Genomic DNA, 22,373 nt, shown 5'->3' on the forward strand with positions numbered 1-22,373 from the left:
TATTCACCTACTACGTTTCCTTCTCTCCCTTTTCCTACACTCGAATTCCAGTCACCCATGACTATTAAATTTTCGTCTCCCTTCACTATCTGAATAATTTCTTTTATTTCATCATACATTTCTTCAATTTCTTCGTCATCTGCAGAGCTAGTTGGCATATAAACTTGTACTACTGTAGTAGGTGTGGGCTTCGTATCTATCTTGGCCACAATAATGCGTTCACTATGCTGTTTGTAGTAGCTTACCCGCATTCCTATTTTCCTATTCATTATTAAACCTACTCCTGCATTACCCCTATTTGGCTTTGTGTTTATAACCCTGTAGTCACCTGACCAGAAGTCTTGTTCCTCCTGCCACCGAACTTGACTAATTCCCACTATATCTAACTTTAACCTATCCATTTTCCTTTTTAAATTTTCTAACCTACCTGCCCGATTAAGGGATCTGACATTCCACGCTCCGATCCGTAGAACGCCAGTTTTCTTTCTCCTGATAACGACATCCTCTTGAGTAGTCCCCGCCCGGAGATCCGAATGGGGGACTATTTTACCTCCGGAATATTTTACCCAAGAGGACGCCATCATCATTTAATCATACAGTAAAGCTGCATGCCCTCGGGAAAAATTACGGCCGTAGTTTCCCCTTGCTTTCAGCCGTTCGCAGTACCAGCACAGCAAGGCCGTTTTGGTTATTGTTACAAGGCCAGATCAGTCAATCATCCAGACTGTTGCCCTTGCAACTACTGAAAAGGCTGCTGCCCCTCTTCAGGAACCACACGTTTGTCTGGCCTCTCAACAGATACCCCTCCGTTGTGGTTGTACCTACGGTACGGCTATCTGTATCGCTGAGGCACGCAAGCCTCCCCACCAACGGCAAGGTCCATGGTTCATGGGGGGGTGTCCTACCTATGAGTCATATACACCTGCTGCTACTGCAGCGTGAGAATGGCTCCTATGCCACTTTGAGCGACTGTATATTCATACCACCTTGAACTTAAATAAATGATATTAAATATAATTCAAACATTTTCAAAATCGGTACACTACCTTTTGTCATTGAGGAGAAGATTCTATAAAAATTTTAACACTGTAACTATCATAGTTTCGGAGATAAAAAAATTACTAAAAAGTAAAAAACCGACACTTAGGGAACTAAATTCAATTAGGAAATATGATAGTTCATCTTTTGGTATAATTGGAAAACATAAATCAAACTCTCAGTGTGCAGAAATAATTTATTGACATTTTCATATTAAAACTATAATTATTTTTCATTTTCGTTGAGTAAATGAGACTGTATATGTGGGACTGTATATGTGTTGCATTATATACCGTCTTAAGTAACCTGCAAGAGTTACACAAGCCTGTCGTGGGAAAATGATCCTAGAGGATTTACTCACTTTGCTGATGACGTATGTCTAGGTGTGTGTTATTGTAACAGAGCAGCCAGAAAGTCAGCTGGAGTAAAATCAGTATATAAAGAATATTACCAGAATTATTGCCTTTTCGTTTTCGTTTATTAAACATTACTTTAATATTTGTATGTCAGAATGACGTAAATGCATCTGTGTATAAGGATTGGTGCAGGCCAGTTTTGGCATTGAGCATTCTGATTGGCATCGAGTTTGGTCAGCCAGACAGAATTGAGATGGTTCCCACTCGTTAGCTGATAGTTATACTGGGAGTGAGGCTGCAAGGAGGGAGTCACTCGCTAGCTTTGAATGCGGACGGTCATTTTACTAGTGCGAGTCAAAATAACATATCAAATGAAGAAATATTTGGCTCCTTGAGTCCAGATTGTGTGGCCATGATAGCAGTTGCATTTATGGACAGTTTTGTGAAGTTTGGAAGTTTTGGAATTGTTTTATGGGAAAGATATTAGCGTGTGAAAATTTGGCCTTCAGAGTATCCGTGTGGAATGTTTCAGTATTCAACTACTGAGCAGTTTTGGTGAGCAATTTCTTTTTTAGAAATCCACAAGAAGGACTGAATGTAATAACTCAGATTAGTGCGGAAATTAATGACTGTGAAACTGTTGTTTAATTCGGGTCGGGTCTGGACAGATTTCTGGCTGCTGTGCGTATGAAATGTGTTATGAATTGTGAACTGGAAGAAAATAGCCAATAGTTTAAATGTGGACTGAATAGTACCACTTCTTTGGCTATAAGGACAAAATAAACATTTTTGTGTGGAAATTTCGGACATTATTTTCCAGAAGCTAATCCATTTTCTTACTGCCCAATAAAATTGAATGATAGTTTTTCTAGAGACTTTTCTTTCATTACTAGAGTTGTGCATCCTCAGTAATTGTAGATATGGAGTTTTTTATCAACGCTGCTTTTACATCATCTTGTAAGTATCTATGTTGCCGAGTGAAGGGACATCGAGCAGACGCTGTTCTGAGATAGGTGAATTTTAATGTGCAGCCTGCACAGAGAACAAAATTAAGAGTGAATGTAATTCTTCTTTTGTGGTGAACTGTAAAATAAGCTCATCTGATTTTTGTATGCTATTGGGATAATTTTTATGATCCGGAAATTGGAACCATAATTTGGTGGCTACTCGAGAATAGGCTGACAGTCATATGTTTAATTAAGCAAGAAGTTCTATACCAATTGTGGCATTTCCTCCTATGACATGTATTGATTTTTTAGTGAATATTTTTGCAGAAACTGTAGTCAGAAATAATCAGTAAAATGTAGATGTCGTTTGACTAGGGCCTTCCATTGGGTAGACTGTTCGCCAGGTGCAAGTCTTTTGATTTGACCCCACTTCGGTGACTTGCGCGTTGATGGGGATGAAATGATGATGATTAGGACAACACAACACCCAGCCCCTGAGCGGAGAAAATCTCCAACTCAGCCAGGAATCGAACCTAGGCCCTTCTGTCATTACGACCACTCAGATACCAGGGGCGGACGAAGTAATCAGTGTAATTATTGAACTAAATATTTGCAAACCTGAAAGAACATGGAATCTAGGAAGTTTTCAACTGAAACTCTTCTTTAAGCTCTAATCAGCGATGTTGTAAGCAGCAAAAGAATGGGTAGAATGGCCACTAATGAATCTTGTGTCTGCAGAATGGTTACACATAGGAAAATATGAATGAGGAAGCAACAGTAACAAATAAATATTGTAATAATTTTTTTCTGTATTTTACTAAGTAAGACTCATGGTGTACATGAAATACTGTACAACACTCATCAAAATATTTGGCACATCTCACAAGTTTTGCTTTAACCATTTCCATCAGGTACACTACATAAACAATATTTGATGTGAATAGTGTATATAACTTGCATTTTAAAAAGTTTTTTATCGAAAAAAGGAAATTATGAGCAGCATGGTGATTTCAATGAAATGAGTTTATTATGGCACATGGTATTTAACCTATCCTTGTAGGTGCAAAAGTGACTGGTCTGTAGTAGTCAAGTCCTTGGCCCCAGCCTCTGGGTGCTGTGTTGTAATTGTTCAGCGTATTGAATGAAAATCTGGCTGCAGGAGGCTGTTCCTGAACTATCTCAATAGAAGGCTCGTAACTGTACACTGGAGCTGGAGGCACTGAAAGCAGAAGGTAACATTAATTGTCAATTTACTCTTGTTTTAAATAAGTACAATTTACTAATGTTGAAGATGCACAAGAAAATTAAGAATTTCAAAGACAATTAAGAACTTCACCAGCAAATGGTGCACATTCAATGCATTAATATTAAATACAAGAATACAGTAACAAATTATATATTAAACTTTGGCTGATCAGCAACCAACGTATTGTAACACACTGATATGGCTGTGAATTAGTAACAAGATGTACATTAAACAACTAACAGCACAAATGTCTTCAGTCAAGGGAACCCAATGTTTGTGCATGAGATTTACCTCCGTTCTGCACATTTTGTCACTATCAATAAGCTCCACTCAGTTCACACATGCTCTTATGTGCTGAAGCAAGTAAGTTTTGTACTGTTGTGCTTTGTTTTTCTGTTCTATCAAGTTTTATTATTCTGTTTGAGATTAGGCTGTGACTTAATGTGAAAAATGTAATCAGAAATCTAATCATAATTTCCCCAAATACCCAGAAATGTGATCAATATTTTCAGCTCTGTGAAATTTCCACAAAGGAATATCTTAAAGCAGAATGCAGTGGCTACATTGCACTTTATTAAAGCCACTTCCGCTGCTGTTCCACCCTATAGCTGACAGGTATCTTGAAGAAATAGCAGAAGGCAAGCTCATGAAACTCGTGAATATGTGCTTAACATTATCAGTGAAAAAGTGGAGCGAAGTGCAAAAGCAGAAAAATGCTGTGTCAAGCGTGAAATTAAGAAACCTGAGACAGAACTAACACTAATGAGAGAAAAAAATCAGTGTGTATTAACAAAAAAACAATAAGCTCTGCTACTACTCAATGTCACATGGAAATGGCTGATCACTGCCATACAAATTGGCCCAACTTTCACTCTATATAGCAAACTTGCTGTACATAAAATAGAAAAATTTATTTTGGAGAGCTACATCACATCTATATAACACAAAACTATTCAGAGACACTTTGAGCTTACGGAATATATTTGTTGTTTTGACCCATATCTGAATGGCAATAATTTCTGGGTGCACTCCTGGATAAAAAAAAGTTCATAACCATGCTGTTGACATATTTTAGCTGTTATAACTTTACTTCCTGGAATCTTTATGAGGGCTGAAAATTGAGGATATCATTACTGCGTAAATATGTTTACAGAGGCAGTGTCACAAACTTGTATCATTTTACGCTTGTCCTACAGTCTATCCAGCAGCACATGGTGCACATGGACTGTTCTCAATGGATGCTTGTCACAAAGGTAGTCTGGTGCTGAGACTGAAAGTATGCAAGTGAGCAGACTTATTTGCACATTAAGATATTTATGTTTCACCAGATAAACAGTAAGTTGGGACAGCTTATGTGTAAAGATTTAATATAGTGCTAAACAACAACAAAATCAGGAAAAATTATGTTATCCTCAATATGTATTTTGAAAGTTATTGATGCTACCAGATACCCACTAAATGAAATGTTACATGTTTCTGTATTGCTCATGTATTTTGAAGCAAGTCTTGAAATCATGACTTTAATTTATATTGTGTTAGCTTGAAATATTTAATACATTCAATGACAGCTTTTCATTTGCAGTACCCCCAGCATTGATTTCACATTTAACATAAAATACATACAACATATTTCTTCTTTTAAAGAGGACTTTCATATTAGAGTATGGATAGATAAAACCTACTTCACTGTAAGGATGAGAAACATTATCACACTGACTGAAAAGTATAGCTATAATAAACAGTCTAAGTATGTTACAATCAACAGTTCTTCTTCACAAATTACAAACAAAAACAAGAAGCATGCTAGATTGAAACAGTGAGCAGGACCAGGACTAACAGAGATCAGTTATTTTCTTCACTAGACATGCTGACTCACCATATACGACACCTGGCCCAACACATTGTCTGCACATCTTTTGGACAGCACACATAAAATATTTATTGTTAATGGATGGCTAATACATAAATAAAATATAGTTCCTAATTTTAAAAAAATTCCACATAATACGGTCACCTATTTGTTCAAGTTGTAATATAGAAACACAGTTTTGATTGTTAAATGGCATTCTCCATCCCATTCACAGTTTCTTCAGCATTATTACTGTTGATTTGTAGGAAAGATGTTAGGGACTATTGAGGCTGTCATTTGGTTCACAAGACATGATGTGATATCTCAGTAGGCAAATTGTTGCTTACTGAGCATTCATTTCGCAAAGAGAAAAGGTCCTGCAGAAATGATGAAACGAACCCAATAAGATCACAAAGATATTTTATCAAAACAGTGCTCTTTAGTTTGAGAAGCTATATTTTGTTACAATTAGTAGTAATACAAAAAATGCAAAAACAGATGTAGCCTCTGCATGCAGAAGCTTGAATGTTGGGTTGAAATATTGTTTTATTAATCAACAACGTGCAGTTCCAAACTTTTACCTACAAAAGGCAACAGAACTCTTACATAAAGCTATAACTACATCACTCCTGCAACATTATAAATCCTATTTGAAAAATCAATACTACCATGCTGAAATATATCAATTATCATTTATTTGTCTCTGTTTAAAATTGTGCCTGCCATTGTCTAAATGTATATCATATTGTTTTCATTCCATTTGATCACTAAAATATTTTACTGAAGTTTCATTCTACAGATACATCTGTAACAATAAGCCACAAAAACAAGAATAAGTATGTAAAACTTGTTCCAGTCCAATCTTAAGTTTTACCAGCAAACTGACTGTTTGTACTGCTGTCAGGTATCCAGCCATGGTGCAGTTGTCTTTGTAACAGGATACTCTGACAGTGTACCATGCTGTCATCTTCACATGATACATCTTTGCTACATCCTACCTCCTTTGTGCTGTAATCTCTCCCCACCCCTTCCCCACTACTTGGTTATGCGAGGCGTCGGATGGAGTACTGGAGGATTGGCATCACTGAAGGCTGTGAGCGAACCTCGGTCTCTCAGTGCTTCTGTAGTCTCCATCGGGCATGTGAGTGGCTCTTGCTCAACGCTGTGATTTTAGTTGCCTTTACACTGGGTCCCAAACTTTGCTTGTGTGTAGCCACAGTCTCTTCTGTTTCCTCATATTTCATTGAGGCCCTTGTAGTCATGCAATGTTCTGCAACTGCAGATTTAATAAGTTGCTTAAGTTCAGTGTGTGTTTTGTGTTCCTTGAATCTTTCTTCAATTGCCTGCCCAATCTGCCCAATGTACGCCTTTACATGGAATATGGTAAACATGTGGTTTGTGGAGCCCCAAGTTGTCTTTCACCGTACCTGATAGTACACACATTTTTGGAGATGGAAAGAAAGTGCACTTAATGTTACATCAAGCCAGGATTCTGCCAATTTTATTTGAGACTTCGCTGGTGTATGGCAGATATGTCATTGTCTTATGCTACTTGTCACATTCTATTTGCAAACAGAACATGATAAGGAGGACAAGACAATGGCATATCTGCTGTACACTATCAAAGTATGGAATAGAATGGGCATAATCCTGCTTCCAAGTAACATTAAACGTGTTCTGTATTTTCGAACAGAATACGATGAGGAGGATAAGATTATGTTCTATCTGTCATACACTGGAAAAGTATCAAATAAAATGGGCAGAGTCCTGGCTCAATGTAACATTAAATATGTTTTCCATCCACCTCTGAAAATGCATGCTCTATTAGGTATGGTGAAAGGTGGCTTGGAGCTCTGTAAACTGGGTGTTTACAGTATTCCATGTAAACAGGGTAAGGCATATATCAGGCAGACTGTGAGGGCAACTGAAGAAAGATCCAAGAACCATAGAACACCCATTGGACTTAAACAATCCACAAAATTGCATGTCTATAGGGGACTCAATGAAGTATTAAGAAATGGAAGTGTTAAGAAAGACCTCATAGTTTTGGGACTGTGTCCTGAAGAAGGCTATTGTAATTTGAGTTGCCAACAGGTTCATCAATACACCAGCTACATCCTAAGCAAAGCTTAGTCTGTCCAATATTGGAGGAAGAAAGCCTGCCAAGATAGCTCAACTACGGGCATGACATGGGGCTCCATAAACCAGGTGTATAGCGTATTCCATGTAGATGTGGTAAGGCATACAATGGGCAGACTGTGCGGGCAACCAAAGAAAGATGCAAGGAACACAGAAGACACACTGAACTTAAGGAACTTACAAAATCTGTAATTGCAGAACATTACATGGCTGCAATGGGTCCAATGTAGCATGAAGAAACAGAGGTGTTAAGACACACACTGAACTTCAGCAACCTACAAAATTACATGGCTACAGGGGACTCAATGAAGTATGAAGAAATAGAGGTATTAAGACAGACCCCACAGTTTTGGAACTGCACTCTACATAAATGCAGTAAGGTGTACAGCTGTCAGACTGTGCAGACAATTAAAGAAAGATACAAGAAACACATAAGACACTTAAGGAACTTACAAAATCTGTGGTTGCAGTACATTTCATGGATACAGGGGACCCAATGAAGCATGAAGAAATGAATGGAGGCTATTGAAATTTGAGTGGCCAACAGGATGACCAACAGAGACATTCACTACGCCCTAAGCAAAGCTTGGGACCCAGCACAGAGGCAACTAAAATCAAGGCATCAGCCAAGGTTCAGTTCTGTGCCTGACAGGAGCTACAAAAGTACTGAGAAACCAAGATTCATGCCCAGCCTTCAGTGCTGCCATCACCATACCACTCCACCTGACACACTGTGTGGGCAGGTAATGGGAGAAAGGATGGGGAGACATCACAGTATGTGATGCCAGGTTATTTGCCCTGGGCAGCAATTTCAGGGGGCACCAAATTCATTTCTTGAATAAAAAACCATGTTCCACAACACACCTTGCTACCCAGTGCTTGAATGCATGCATAGGGCATGTGATGCCTCTGCCAGGGAAATCCCTGTCGCATCTAGAAATAAAAAACTTGCCCGCAGACAAAAGGGGAGAGGGCTATATGACCTGAGCTAAATAACCCCAAACAGGTGAATACCAATCACTGTTTGTTTGTGTGGTGGATTGGATGTGCGAATGCATTCATTTAATTTTTAGCAAAATTCAGACTATCAGAGTGGAAATAAATGACTAACAAGAATAGCCTACAACAGACCATGTTTTCTTTTATAAGGTAATTAGAAGTTGTGGCTCCTCATAGAAACAAAGTTTTAGTACAACAAGAGAACAAGAGTTCACAATTTTTATTGATATCATTTGTCATCACATTCACCCTGCTTTTCAATGCCCTTGGTTTACCAAGACGCTATCTTTCTGATACCTTCTGAAAAAAGCCTTTTGGTGTCACAGCAATCCACATACACACTGCTTCCTTCACCTGTTGATCAAAGCTGAATCGGTAGCCTTCCAACACATATTCAAGTGGATCATCTCCATAAATCAACACATATTCAAGTGGATCATCTCCATCAATCATTTGTTTTAGAAACATCTCACCTTTGTTAACCTGATGGTCTAGTAGGTGACGGATTTTCAGACAGTTATGCCTATGCTCTCCATCAAGTTGCTTTGGAACCCATTTTGCACAGACTTTGTGAAAGTTGAGCTGGTTATGCATGATTTCATGTATAGAACCATGACTGATCTGCATATGGTTTGCAACATCATCAGTAGTCACCTGTTTGCTACTCAGAATAAAGACATAGACTTGTTCAATATTAGCATCAGTTGTGTCTGTAGCTGGATGCCCTGCTCTTTCCGCTTCCTTCACATTCCTTCGACCACTTTTGAACTGTTCTATCTATGCTGAAAGTCTGCTATGAATTTCTGTTCCTGGTAAGCTTTCAGACCACAAAAATGGACTACAGAATGCTGTTCTTCTATAGTGTAAACAGAGTGTGGCATGGCCATCTATACGTCACAACAGCTTGAAGTAACACGATAGTAGGGCAACCTACTAGTGCCATGTAGCGGTTGGTGTGTACACAAAACCATAGAGCCAACCTAACAACAATCAGCAAAATCTCAGTTACTGATTGACTTACCGTCATATGTGCTCTAGGATAGATGACAGAGATTTTTTAACTGAACAGAAGTATTCAATATTGATACATTTTTTATCTGCTGAAGTGACACATATCAGAATAGTGTGGATTTTTCTTTTAGGTTTCCAAACATTAAAATTTTCTAACGTAAAGTGAGTTGACACCCAGATACAGGCCTTCACTGAAAATGTGTCTTGGACAGTTGAAGCAGGTATGGTATAAATCTCTGTACTTTCTTTAAGTTTCATTTCTTGGTGCTAAGCTGAGGAAAAAAGTCACACTGGAAGGCTTGGGGTGCTCAAAATACATCATAGGAACACACAGTTCCTACCACATACACCAAGCCACATTTCATGTTTCAGCATAAGTGTGTGATCCATTCTTGTATAAACTCATTGTACAGTACTATTTTAAAATTTATTTGTAGTTAATGTAACCTCAACTATGCTCAGTATATTACTATTCCAGTCACACACATTAGAAGTTCACCATTCGTTGTTCTGTTGTGGCATCTTTCATAATTAATTTTCCTATTTGCACCACTGCTCCCATATTTTAATCTCTTTCTCCAATAATGTGTTGTGTTCAAAAGCATGTCAGATCATTAAATAATGTACAGAAATAAGCATTCTGATGACTGATATCTTGCAGCACAGCTCATTTTTTCCTTGCTGTAAATATTTCAACAGGTTCATTTTATTTCTTAAATCACCTGTCCATCAGATCTTAATATGCGTCACAATTCTGTTTCCTGGTAGTGAGTCTGTGGGCATATAGCTCTTATACTTCAGATTCAAATCTATTTCTGGTCTGAGTGTAGTTTCTTCATCAACAGATTATGCAACCACTTTTTATCTGAATAATAGAAGGTATGGTTCCAGCTAGACAAGATTTAGTTTTAATATTAATTACTCTGCTACTAATTCAATAACAAATGTGTATCTCTTCTGAATATTTTCAATTTTTCTTCATACACTGTGAAATTGAATTATTTGCAAGTCAAACGGAGCTCTGCACCTTAGGAAAAATATTCAGGAAACTACCAAGCAACACACAATCAATAAACAACATAGCAGGGTTCAAAGTTGCAGTAAAGGCATATCCCATTGCTTCCACAGCCTTAAAAAGCATTTTGATGAATAACAACATGCTAGTATGAATCCACTGAAACCACTGTAACATTGTAACCACTAAAAAAAATACAAATAATGTACTGATAATGAGTAGTGTAACCATACGAGATTAATGATGTTAAAATGATAGAAACAATATTGTGTTAAATGATGCCCAACATCTTATGTACATTCTACATACCAACAAGGTCTCTACAAATAAATAAATACTCATTCCATTGTACAAAATGGAATAATATTTTATGTGAAATCCTGATTACTAATTTTTTCTGCTACCTCATTGGAAATGAAATTTAAGCAGTTGATAATCACTTGGTGTCCCAGTTGTACCTCATATTCAGTCAGTGTAAAAGGTACTTAATCACACATAACCTCTCCAAAATACTTAGAGTCAGTGAAAAATACAGCTCAAGTATGCACCAAGGAATTTCACAAGTACCATAATTTGTACATTAAAAACTAAAGAGTGTGCTTAATGTGAATTTCATTTTCTGTCAATAATTTCAAAATATTTTATTGTTCTTGCAAAAATAAGCCTCAGTAGGTATTACCATTTTGTTATTGAGTACTTCTTGAGCAACTGGCATTTTATGTACTACATGATATAATTGTCATCAATTTATCAAAGCAGCATCTATGAAGCTCATACTATGCCATAATTAAATGTGCATAGCATTGTATAGCATTTATCAATGATTTCAGTTCCTCACTATTTCTTCCAACCACAAAAAAAAAAAAAAAAATTATATATATATATATATAATGTTTCTCTCTCTCTCTCTCTCTCTCTCTATATATATATATATATATATATATATATATATATATATATATATATATATATATAAAAAAACAAAGATGAGGTGACTTACCGAACAAAAGCGCTGGCAGGTCGATAGACACACAAACAAACACAAACACACACACACAAAATTCAAGCTTTCGCAACAAACTGTTGCCTCATCAGGAAAGAGGGAAGGAGAGGGGAAGACAAAAGGAAGTGGGTTTTAAGGGAGAAGGTAAGGAGTCATTCCAATCTCGGGAGCGGAAAGACTTACCTTAGGGGGAAAAAAGGACAGGTATACACTCGCACACACGCACATATCCATCCACACATACAGACACAAGCGTCTGTATGTGTGGATGGATATGTGCGTGTGTGCGAGTGTATACCTGTCCTTTTTTCCCCCTAAGGTAAGTCTTTCCGCTCCCGAGATTGGAATGACTCCTTACCTTCTCCCTTAAAACCCACTTCCTTTTGTCTTCCCCTCTCCTTCCCTCTTTCCTGATGAGGCAACAGTTTGTTGCGAAAGCTTGAATTTTGTGTGTGTGTGTTTGTGTTTGTTTGTGTGTCTATCGACCTGCCAGCGCTTTTGTTCGGTAAGTCACCTCATCTTTGTTTTTATATATAATTTTTCCCACGTGGAATGTTTCCTTCCATTATATATGTATATATATATATATATATATAGAGAGAGAGAGAGAGAGAGAGAGAGGGAAACATTCCACGTAGGAAAAATATATCTAAAATAAATATGTCTGCTTGTGTCTGTATATGTGTGGATGGATATGTGTGTGTGCGCGAGTGTATACCCGTCCTTTTTTCCCCCTAAGGTAAGTCTTTCCGCTCCCGGGATTGGAATGACTCCTTACCCTCTCCCTTAAAACCCACTTCCTTTCGTCTTTCCCTCTCCTTCCCTCTTTCCTGATGAGGCAACAGTTTGTTGCGAAAGCTTGAATTTTGTGTGTGTGTATGTGTCTGTTTGTGTTTCTATCGACCTGCCAGCACTTACGTATGGTAAGTCACATCATCTTTGATTTTAAATATATTTTTCCCGCGTGGAATGTTTCCCTCTATTATATATATATATATATATACACTCCTGGAAATTGAAATAAGAACACCGTGAATTCATTGTCCCAGGAAGGGGAAACTTTATTGACACATTCCTGGGGTCAGATACATCACATGATCACACTGACAGAACCACAGGCACATAGACACAGGCAACAGAGCATGCACAATGTCGGCACTAGTACAGTGTATATCCACCTTTCGCAGCAATGCAGGCTGCTATTCTCCCATGGAGACGATCGTAGAGATGCTGGATGTAGTCCTGTGGAACGGCTTGCCATGCCATTTCCAACTGGCGCCTCAGTTGGACCAGCGTTCGTGCTGGACGTGCAGACCGCGTGAGACGACGCTTCATCCAGTCCCAAACATGCTCAAGGGGGAACAGATCCGGAGATCTTGCTGGCCAGGGTAGTTGACTTACACCTTCTAGAGCACGTTGGGTGGCACGGGATACATGCGGACGTGCATTGTCCTGTTGGAACAGCAAGTTCCCTTGCCGGTCTAGGAATGGTAGAACGATGGGTTCGATGACGGTTTGGATGTACCGTGCACTATTCAGTGTCCCCTCGACGATCACCAGTGGTGTACGGCCAGTGTAGGAGATCGCTCCCCACACCATGATGCCGGGTGTTGGCCCTGTGTGCCTCGGTCGTATGCAGTCCTGATTGTGGCGCTCACCTGCACGGCGCCAAACACGCATACGACCATCATTGGCACCAAGGCAGAAGCGACTCTCATCGCTGAAGACGACACGTCTCCATTCGTCCCTCCATTCACGCCTGTCGCGACACCACTGGAGGCGGGCTGCACAATGTTGGGGCGTGAGCGGAAGACGGCCTAACGATGTGCGGGACCGTAGCCCAGCTTCATGGAGACAGTTGCGAATGGTCCTCGCCGATACCCCAGGAGCAACAGTGTCCCTAATTTGCTGGGAAGTGGCGGTGCGGTCCCCTACGGCACTGCGTAGGATCCTACGGTCTTGGCGTGCATCCGTGCGTCGCTGCGGTCCGGTCCCAGGCCGACGGGCACGTGCACCTTCCGCCGACCACTGGCGACAACATCGATGTACTGTGGAGACCTCACGCCCCACGTGTTGAGCAATTCGGCGGTACGTCCACCCGGCCTCCCGCATGCCCACTATACGCCCTCGCTCAAAGTCCGTCAACTGCACATACGGTTCACGTCCACGCTGTCGCGGCATGCTACCAGTGTTAAAGACTGTGATGGAGCTCCGTATGCCACGGCAAACTGGCTGACACTGACGGCGGCGGTGCACGAATGCTGCGCAGCTAGCGCCATTCGACGGCCAACACCGCGGTTCCTGGTGTGTCCGCTGTGCCGTGCGTGTGATCATTGCTTGTACAGCCCTCTCGCAGTGTCCAGAGCAAGTATGGTGGGTCTGACACACCGGTGTCAATGTGTTCTTTTTTCCATTTCCAGGAGTGTATATATGTTTGTCTGGCCTCTCAACAGATACCCCTCCGTTGTGGTTGCACCTACGGCACGGCCATCTGTATCGCTGAGGCACGCAAGCCTCCTCTCCAACGGCAAGGTCCATGGTTCATGGGGGATGAGAGGGAGCCAACAGCACCCGGTGTTCCCAGGCGGTCACCCATCCAAGTACTAACCGGGCCCGATGTTGCTTTACTTCGGTGATCCGACGAGAACCGGTGTATTCAACATGGTACGGCCGTTGGCCACATGAAAGAATGACAGAGTCATATCAGGTGAATAAGGCAGATGTGGCAACAATTCATACCTTAGTTCGTGTAATTTTGCCATGGCAATGGCACATGTGTGAGGGCAAGCATCAAGAGTAGCAGCACCCATCTTGCAGATAATTTTTTCATTTCTAATTCTTCAGTTAAAATGTGCTGCACCCTTTTAGATGGCATCTGGCAAGCATGAGCAATTTCACACACTTTCAATCGGCAATCCTCCACGCCCAATTTGTGAACTTACACAATGATTTCTGGAGTAGTGACACATCTCGGTCGACCACTGCGTGGATCATCATCTAAGCTCTCCTGACCAAATTTAAATTCATTGTCCACTTGGTAACAGTTGAACATGAAGGAGCAGAATCCCCCAGTGTATTCTGGAAATCAGCATAAATGTCCTTTGCTTTCATATCTTTCTTTACGAAATACTTAATCACTGCTCGAATCTCAATTTTTTTCCATCTTTGCAAATCACTATGTGGGAACAACAGCAGAGCCACACCACCGCCACAGCTCTCTTCCAAGAGCACTGCCATGGCACATGTTTACAGACAACAGTCCAATGAATATCCCGTGAACAACTCTTTGCACTCGCACTGACCTCTTGTGATGATTTCAAGAAATTTTCAAACCACCTTCATATTTGGAAACCGCCTTTGAGAAAAAAGAAAAAAAATTGTTTCTGTCTTCCTCGACCTGTCCACGCCATATGACATAAACTGAACAGAGACACTTCTACAGAAATTGTATACTTAAAGATCAACTCTTACTGAATAATATGCTGATTAACTACCTGTTTCAAGTTTACTCCAAACATATGAAGAGTAAATTCCACAAACCAAAATTAGCCTGCCTACCAGAAACTGTGTATCACAAATTATGCACATCTGTGTCATCTATATGGTGGTTCAATGTCTGTCAGAGACAGATGAAAAGGCTGACAGAAGACATGTGCACTGAGGAGGAAAACCAAACCCAATGTAGACAGATATTGCAGCACTCATTCTGAGCAACAAATAAGCAGCTACTGTCCACTGGTAATATTGTGAGGCAGTGTGTTACAATGTGACAGGAATTCAAAGTATTAGGGATCACTTTGGATAGGCCATTCACCTACCAACACCACCTTTTTGAAAACAGTTGCAAAAGTGGAAAGGCCATTTGATTGTATATAGCATGCTTCTGCATATGCTACTTCAATGGCTTCCAGTGCTAAGCCCAACATCACTCTACCTCATGTAAAAACAGAGCAAATACTCAGTCATGACCAAGAATATACAAAAACTAGTTTGTCCCCTAGCAACGTTCTGTAACCTGACTGAAGTCTTGTCAACCAACCTGGAGAACTGCCATGAGCCTGTTACCAGAAATGTCATCCTGTGGCTGCCTGGAAATTGGAGTGTTGACCACAGCAAGGCTTCCTACAAGTTGAAAACCAAATGTCAACTCCCATGCATCACTTGGTGCAAACTGAACTAAATCAGATGTGGGACAGCCCCAAGCTGTGACTGCAGAAGGTGATGCAGAGATGCACATCTTGTTCAGGGCTGACTATTGTGTAGTTTTGCCAGATCCCTGGAAGAACTACATCATGCTGATTATAAAGAAACTGAGTTGTTGGGATATGTGGACAGTGGCCTTTGGTTTCCTAGTGTTTATGTAACTGGTTGTTCATTATTTATTTGTTTGTAATTGTTAATATACTTCTAATAGTTCAAGAGCATCAAATGCTAAATAAATTCACTTTCAGTATTCCACAGCTTGCACTTTGAGAAAAAGCGTACTTTTTTCCATACTAGTTTCTCACCACATACTACACTTTAGAACTAAGCTAACTGACTGTAACTGAAACAAATACAATCTACTTTAAAAAAATTTTTTAAAAAAAGTTATACAGACTATTGTATGAGAGATTACAAACATCCTTAGGGTGCACATTTATAAATATTATTTATTCATACAATATATATGCAGTTTCAGAACAATCATTCCATCATCAGATGTATCTGGGATATCAACCACATCTGCACTGAACCAAAGAAATATACCCATATATGGCTATCAGCTGACCATTTCCTGCCATACCACTTTACCATGTAAGTCAAATCGCAAAGATATTTGAAAACTTCCATACAGATACGAAACCTACACGGATGTTCAGTTTGGATTTTTTTTAAAGTTTTTGTGTGATCTTATGTGATTTTACCTGCATGGTAAAATGGTTTGACTGGATATCAGTGGTTAGTGGCTATCCATACATGGATGAATTTAACTGAATCTATATAATTGTGATTGCTTTCCCAGATACAACTGATGATGAAATGGGTATTCCAGTCTCGACCCTGCATGTTGAATGAAAACTCAACATTGATAAAGTGCTGCCTGAAGAGGACTGTAATCTTTCACATAATAAAACACTGTGGCCTGCATGCCTCATAGATGCCATTGCCAGCAACAAAGCAGAGATTAAAAAATAGTGCATTGGAACTGAGCAAGTCTCTGCAGAAATAAGATTCAACATGGCTGAATGGCAATTTATGGTCATCACAAATGCACATATGTCAGCATGCAAATATTAAATATGTATGTATAGCTACTATCAGTAGGAAGGCACTGATCAAATTTGTTAATATTTATTTACATCTAAAAGTTATTTATGTTAATTGGAAATACTAAATCACAAGTAGCAATCAAAAATGGGTCTATCTACTCAAAAAACTGGAGTGAAACAAAAAAACAGGTCTTGCCTGCTGTTTTTGTTAGAAGCTGCTGGACAGATCCGGTTGTGGATGATACTGTCTTGTGCTGTGGAGGCTGGGCCTTAGGAATCGTTGGTACTGATGTTTTTTGCTCTGTGAGCTGTGCGGATGCACCTTGTTGTGAGAAAAAAGAAGTACTCGTACGCATTTCTGATTTCTGCTCGTAGCTTGATTCGATATGCGTTTTTTCTGTTATTTGAGATGAAAATGAAACACCCTCTGTTTTTGTTTCAATGCCCTGTTGTAGTGGCACATCAAATGTTCGTGATTTCACATTTGCAACATTTGCAATGTAATAGCAACTTGGGTGTGGCTTTGATTCTTGCTTCTGTTGTAAAATTCCTGCCATTTGTGATTCTGGCTGAACCTGTTTATACTTAAATGGTGGCCTTGTATTCTGCTCAAATGATTCTATAAGAGTTCTAACAGGCTGTTTTGACTCGTACAACACACCACTCTCAGTCTCTGCAGTATCTAATTGCTTATGGATATTTGTGTACTCAATAATATTTTCTTTTGCGGTCTCTTTTGCAGATGATGACTGTCTGAACTGCAATGGTGGAAATGTAGCTGCGTCTCTTATACCTTGTTCAATAAATTCGGTAGATTTTGCACTTGTCATTTCCTCAGCCACTTTATTTGGAGAAACTTGCTCACCCTTGATTATTTCACTTAAAGATTGTTTTAGAGATGATGTGTCTTCAGAAACAGCTCTAGTAATAAAACTATTCTCCTCTTTCTTCACTTGTTTCTCAGTTTTCTTACTTATGTTGTGAACTGAAGAAACAGTTTCTGTTACTTGTTCCTTGTTCATTGAAGTGGCATAAGATGATGAGGCACTGAAAGTACTACCAGTAGGTATCATACTAGACTCCGTGCCTAAGATGTTAGTTGCAGCAGCATCAGTAGTAGCGGTAGTGGTGGACTGACCTGATGACAAGTTATACTCCTTAAGACTTGCACAGTGTTATTTTGTTACAGATTATTCAAAATTAGTGTGTTACACATCACATATAGTAGAAATTAAAGTATATTATATCTGTTTTTTAAAACGAGAGTATGAGAAGGAACATGAACATTGATTTCAGTTCCTGAGAAAAATGTAGACTTACATAATCATTGTTCCACATGTCTTTAATTTTGATTGGCACAGGTAAAAAAGAAAAAAAAAAGTTGAAAATTTTTAAATGCTTTGTTGCAGTTATTTGTCCTTCAAAAAGAACGATTTCTGATGTTAGTAATGTCACTTTTTGTGAATATTGTAGACAACTGAAGTATTTCTTTTTGCATAAAAACTGTAATTATCATGGAGTGGCACAGAAGTATGAATCAAAGGTAACTGACATAGGAAAATGAAAAAGAAAACAGTAGTGACAGGAAGAAAGAAAAGATTACGTTCATCTATAATACCTCCTTATCTCTTGAGATGTAGAAGAATAAAATAAAATTTTTCTTGCAAATGATTACACAGTTCTTCTTAATGAGTAACATTTAGTTAATATTTCTTTCCAAATTTACATATGTGAAACATCCACAGCAATGGTGCTGTAAAATTATGAGGCAATATTCTTTCAAAAAAACATGGCATTTCAAATTGTGCAGCACTTAATTAAGAAAACTTAGTGTGTTAGTAATAATTTTCTGTAAATATTCTTGCATCAACTTTAGTAATAATTTACTGAGATTTTCTTGTCATCACTATGAAGTGTTGGCACTAAGTATTTTAAAAAATCTTAAATAATCACTCACCTCTCACATGGAATATATCTACACAAAAACAAAAATTAAATCTATATTATAGTCATATAATTCTGGCTAAGGAGTGATGAATTGTAAGAGAGTTTCCTTAAATTATAAAGCAATTTATTTACAGAAAAATGCAGGCAATGATAGCCATGTTTTATGACATTTACATTATATTGATACAAAGGGGATATAAAATACTTATTAATTTTAGAAATTAACCAGCTTGTTATTTTACTGTTTTCAAAATTGTGCTAGGCAGATCTGTGTACAGAAAATAAAATATTATCATGTGTCAAAATCACACTGTTAATTCACAAATCAATTTCTAGACTCACATCACATCACTACCAAGTTCCAATATTGATATTTCCTACACATGCATACATCAAACTTTAAATATCTAGTGAAGTTTATTGAAAATCATGCACGACACCATCTTCTGTAAAATTTTTCACATTGTCTTAGATTGTGGCTACAATATGCACCGGGTAAAGGCCAGGGTCTTGGTATGACCTAGGTGATAAATAAAAAAATGCATGTTCCAATTGCACTATGTATACTAAATAATAACATCACATGTCACAGAACCAATCCTCTGAATCCACACAACACTATCTCGTGGAATAAATAAAAATCTCATATTAAGCATGAATAAAAGTTAGTTAACAGGTTGGTGTGAACACCAATGCACTTCAGGAGGCATGATCTTATTATAGTGGTATTCATTGTGTTCTTCTTACCAAAGAACTGGTTCTCCCAGAAAAAGGGTTACTGTGGAATGCTTAACAAAGTGTGATGCTTTTATTTACTTTTTTGCAGTTGACAACTTACTGTTGCCATTGCTGGAAGTCACATTAAATAGTGTTAGTATAAGTTGGAAGTTAAACTGTCAAAACTTCAGGCTACAGATTGAAATCTTATCAACTAATATGCTGAGCCACATAATGTGTCTTTCTAAAGATATTGACTTGTGTGCTGTCAGTAATGTTGTCATGACTGCAGATTACTTCCACTGAAGAATGGTAGCCAACTTTTAACTATGTACACTGTGGTCTTACATTTTTTTCCCCAGAATTCTGTGTAACTGTCTTATACATAGTGTGGATGCTTTCTCTCATGAAGCATGTTCTAACAGATATAAGGAATGAGAGAAATCATTGTATACCACCATAACTCCAAAGGATCAGGAATGTACAGCACAACATAAACCATGAAGCATAAAATAACAGCTGCAACCTCTCTCACAGATTTACCTTTCAACACCTTATGTTAAAAAATAAGCTGCTTTATTCGCTATGTTGATGAATATGGGAAGAGGACGAAACACTAACGACACAGTTATGAATCCTGCCCAAAGTTATAATAAAGGTCAGAATGTTCTTTGTACTCATTATATATCTAGATTTAGCTATTTTAACTGCTTGTGACTATGATTTCTTATCAATATTTCATGAGTGACAAAGTACAAAGTTTAACACTTCTATTATTTTCTCCCATATAAAACATGCTCTGTTAAACACTCCTTTCAGCAATAATAAAATGAATAATGCTGTGCAATTACTGACACAATATGCTGAGGAGCTGTCAGTGACATTAAATGTAAAACCTGTCAACTTCAAAAATTAACCATTGCAGTGTCCATAAAGAATGGTAAATAATACTCATTTGCTCATAATTAAGAACTTGTGCTTTAGTCTTCATTGTTTTGATTGATTTTCTTAATTTTTGACATAAAAGATCAAGTTGATCCTCCCACAATAGATGCCAGCCTAACAATATATCAAGGAAAGCAGTGTTATCATGCTTGCATCGATTAAACATCTAGGTGTAATACTGTAAAGCAATACAAAATGGGATGAGTGTATAAGGTCAGTTGTAGAGAAAATGAATGGTCGACTTCAGTTTATTGTGCGAATTTTAGGAAACTGCAGCTCATCTATAAAAGAGATCACATAGAACCCTATTGTGATTCATTCTTCAGTACTGCTTTCGTGTTTGAAACCCAACAAGATCAGATTAAAGGAAAATGTCAAAGTAATTCAGAGGTGTGCTGCTACATTTATTACTGGTAGTTTCAGTCATCATGCAAGTATTACGGAGATGCACCATCAACTCAAATTGGAATCCATGGAGGGAAGACAACATTCTTTACATGAAACACTACTGAGAAAGTTTAGAGAACTGGCTTATGCGACTGAAGGCAGTCCGATTCCATTGTCACCATCTTACATCTGGTGTAAGGACCACAAATGTAAGATAAGAGAAGTTAGGGCTCATACCGAGGCATATAGACGGGTAGTTTTCTCTTGCTCCACTTGTCCAGTGGGCAGAAAAGGGAATTGACTAGCAATGGTAATAGGTACCCTCCACCATGTTCTGTGTAGTGGTTTGCAGAGTATGTATGTAGATGTGGAAAAAAAAGGTGTAGTATACAGATACATGTTAGACAGAAAACCTATTTTGGTTAACAGTTGGCTCAACATCCTTAAATTGTTAGAAATGATGGTTCTGTTTTATGAGGTGGTTATTGAGTGTATCTTACAAAAGCCCATCAAAAATATTCTAGAAACAGATTTTCCAATTGAAATATTTTGCTAACTAACATATTATTAAGATGAAATTGTGTATTGTTGGAATCAGAAAAATTAGGACTACAATATGATGAGACTGCATCTTTGAAAAGATTGCCTGTTAAGATTCTAACATTGTAGACACATACAGTCTTGAATAAAGATGAACTACATAGTTTTCACAAAAGATAAGATATTCTTTAGAAAGATGGGAATAAGAATTTTCAGATAGTTATGACAATCGTAGAACAGACAACTTTTAGCGGGGTCGAATTTTCATGTTCCTACATGAAAATTTTTGTATATATCTTTGAATTAGATGTTTCTATATCAACTGTTTATACATTGTTACTTGACGCTTATGCCCTATGCTTTAGATCATAAAGCTTTGAAAACAGTTGTGATAAAAAAGTAACGGGAATTTTTGTTTTTCTTAATGTATCTTTATTTATTCATCAACATCAACTGTGTGTCCTTCAAAGTTCTCTTCCTCAGATATAATCTGGAACTTGCTTTTCATTATTGTGTTCAGCTCCTACAGCGATCCTGTTTTTCTCTCATCAGTGGTAGCAAAATGATATCCTTTCATGGCTCTCCTCAGCCTCAGGAATGGAAAGAAGTCACAGGAGGCAATGTTTGTTAGATATTCACAGAGGCAACAAAAAGTTTCATTTTTTGCCAAAAAATCATAAAAATCATAAACAAGTGTGAGCAGGAGCATTATTGTGGTGCAATTTCCATGAGTGGTTTTGCCACAATTCTGGTTGTTTTCTTTCAATTGCTTCATGCAAATGCCATATAACCTCCAGTTAGTATTCTTCTTGACCATACGGCAGGAACTCATGATGCATTCTACCATTGTAATCAAAGTAAACAGTCAGAAGAACCTTCACATGTGAATGAACTTGTTGAATTTTTTTAGTCTTGGCTCTTCAAGCAGTTTCCACTGGGACAATTGGGCTTTGGTTTTGATGTCATGCCCATATACCCAATT

General features: G+C 38.3%; 1 protein-coding gene and 1 non-coding gene across 10 annotated transcripts in view; both read right to left on the bottom strand.

Annotated features, from left to right (window-relative positions):
- Positions 1 to 3,130: 3,130 nt before the first annotated feature.
- The window catches only part of LOC124616597 (probable basic-leucine zipper transcription factor N), a 424,224-nt gene continuing 404,981 nt past the window's right edge, over positions 3,131 to 22,373 (bottom strand). For 8 of the 9 annotated variants that reach the window (XM_047144956.1, XM_047144949.1, XM_047144970.1 and 5 more), the window contains 2 exons: positions 17,052 to 17,993; positions 3,131 to 3,560 (listed from right to left, as the gene is read on the bottom strand). In XM_047144956.1, coding sequence (XP_047000912.1) covers positions 3,385 to 3,560; positions 17,052 to 17,993 — 1,118 coding nt within the window. In that variant the 3' untranslated portion in view covers positions 3,131 to 3,384. The remainder of the gene's footprint in view (positions 3,561 to 17,051; positions 17,994 to 22,373) is intronic. The other variant, XM_047144977.1, reaches the window with a different exon arrangement.
- Positions 14,163 to 14,281, bottom strand: LOC124558332. Its single transcript, XR_006968768.1, has one exon. It is a non-coding gene; the product is annotated as a 5S ribosomal RNA (ribosomal RNA).

Source organism: Schistocerca americana, chromosome 1, assembly GCF_021461395.2.
Source record: "Schistocerca americana isolate TAMUIC-IGC-003095 chromosome 1, iqSchAmer2.1, whole genome shotgun sequence".
NCBI classification, from domain to species: domain Eukaryota; kingdom Metazoa; phylum Arthropoda; class Insecta; order Orthoptera; family Acrididae; genus Schistocerca; species Schistocerca americana.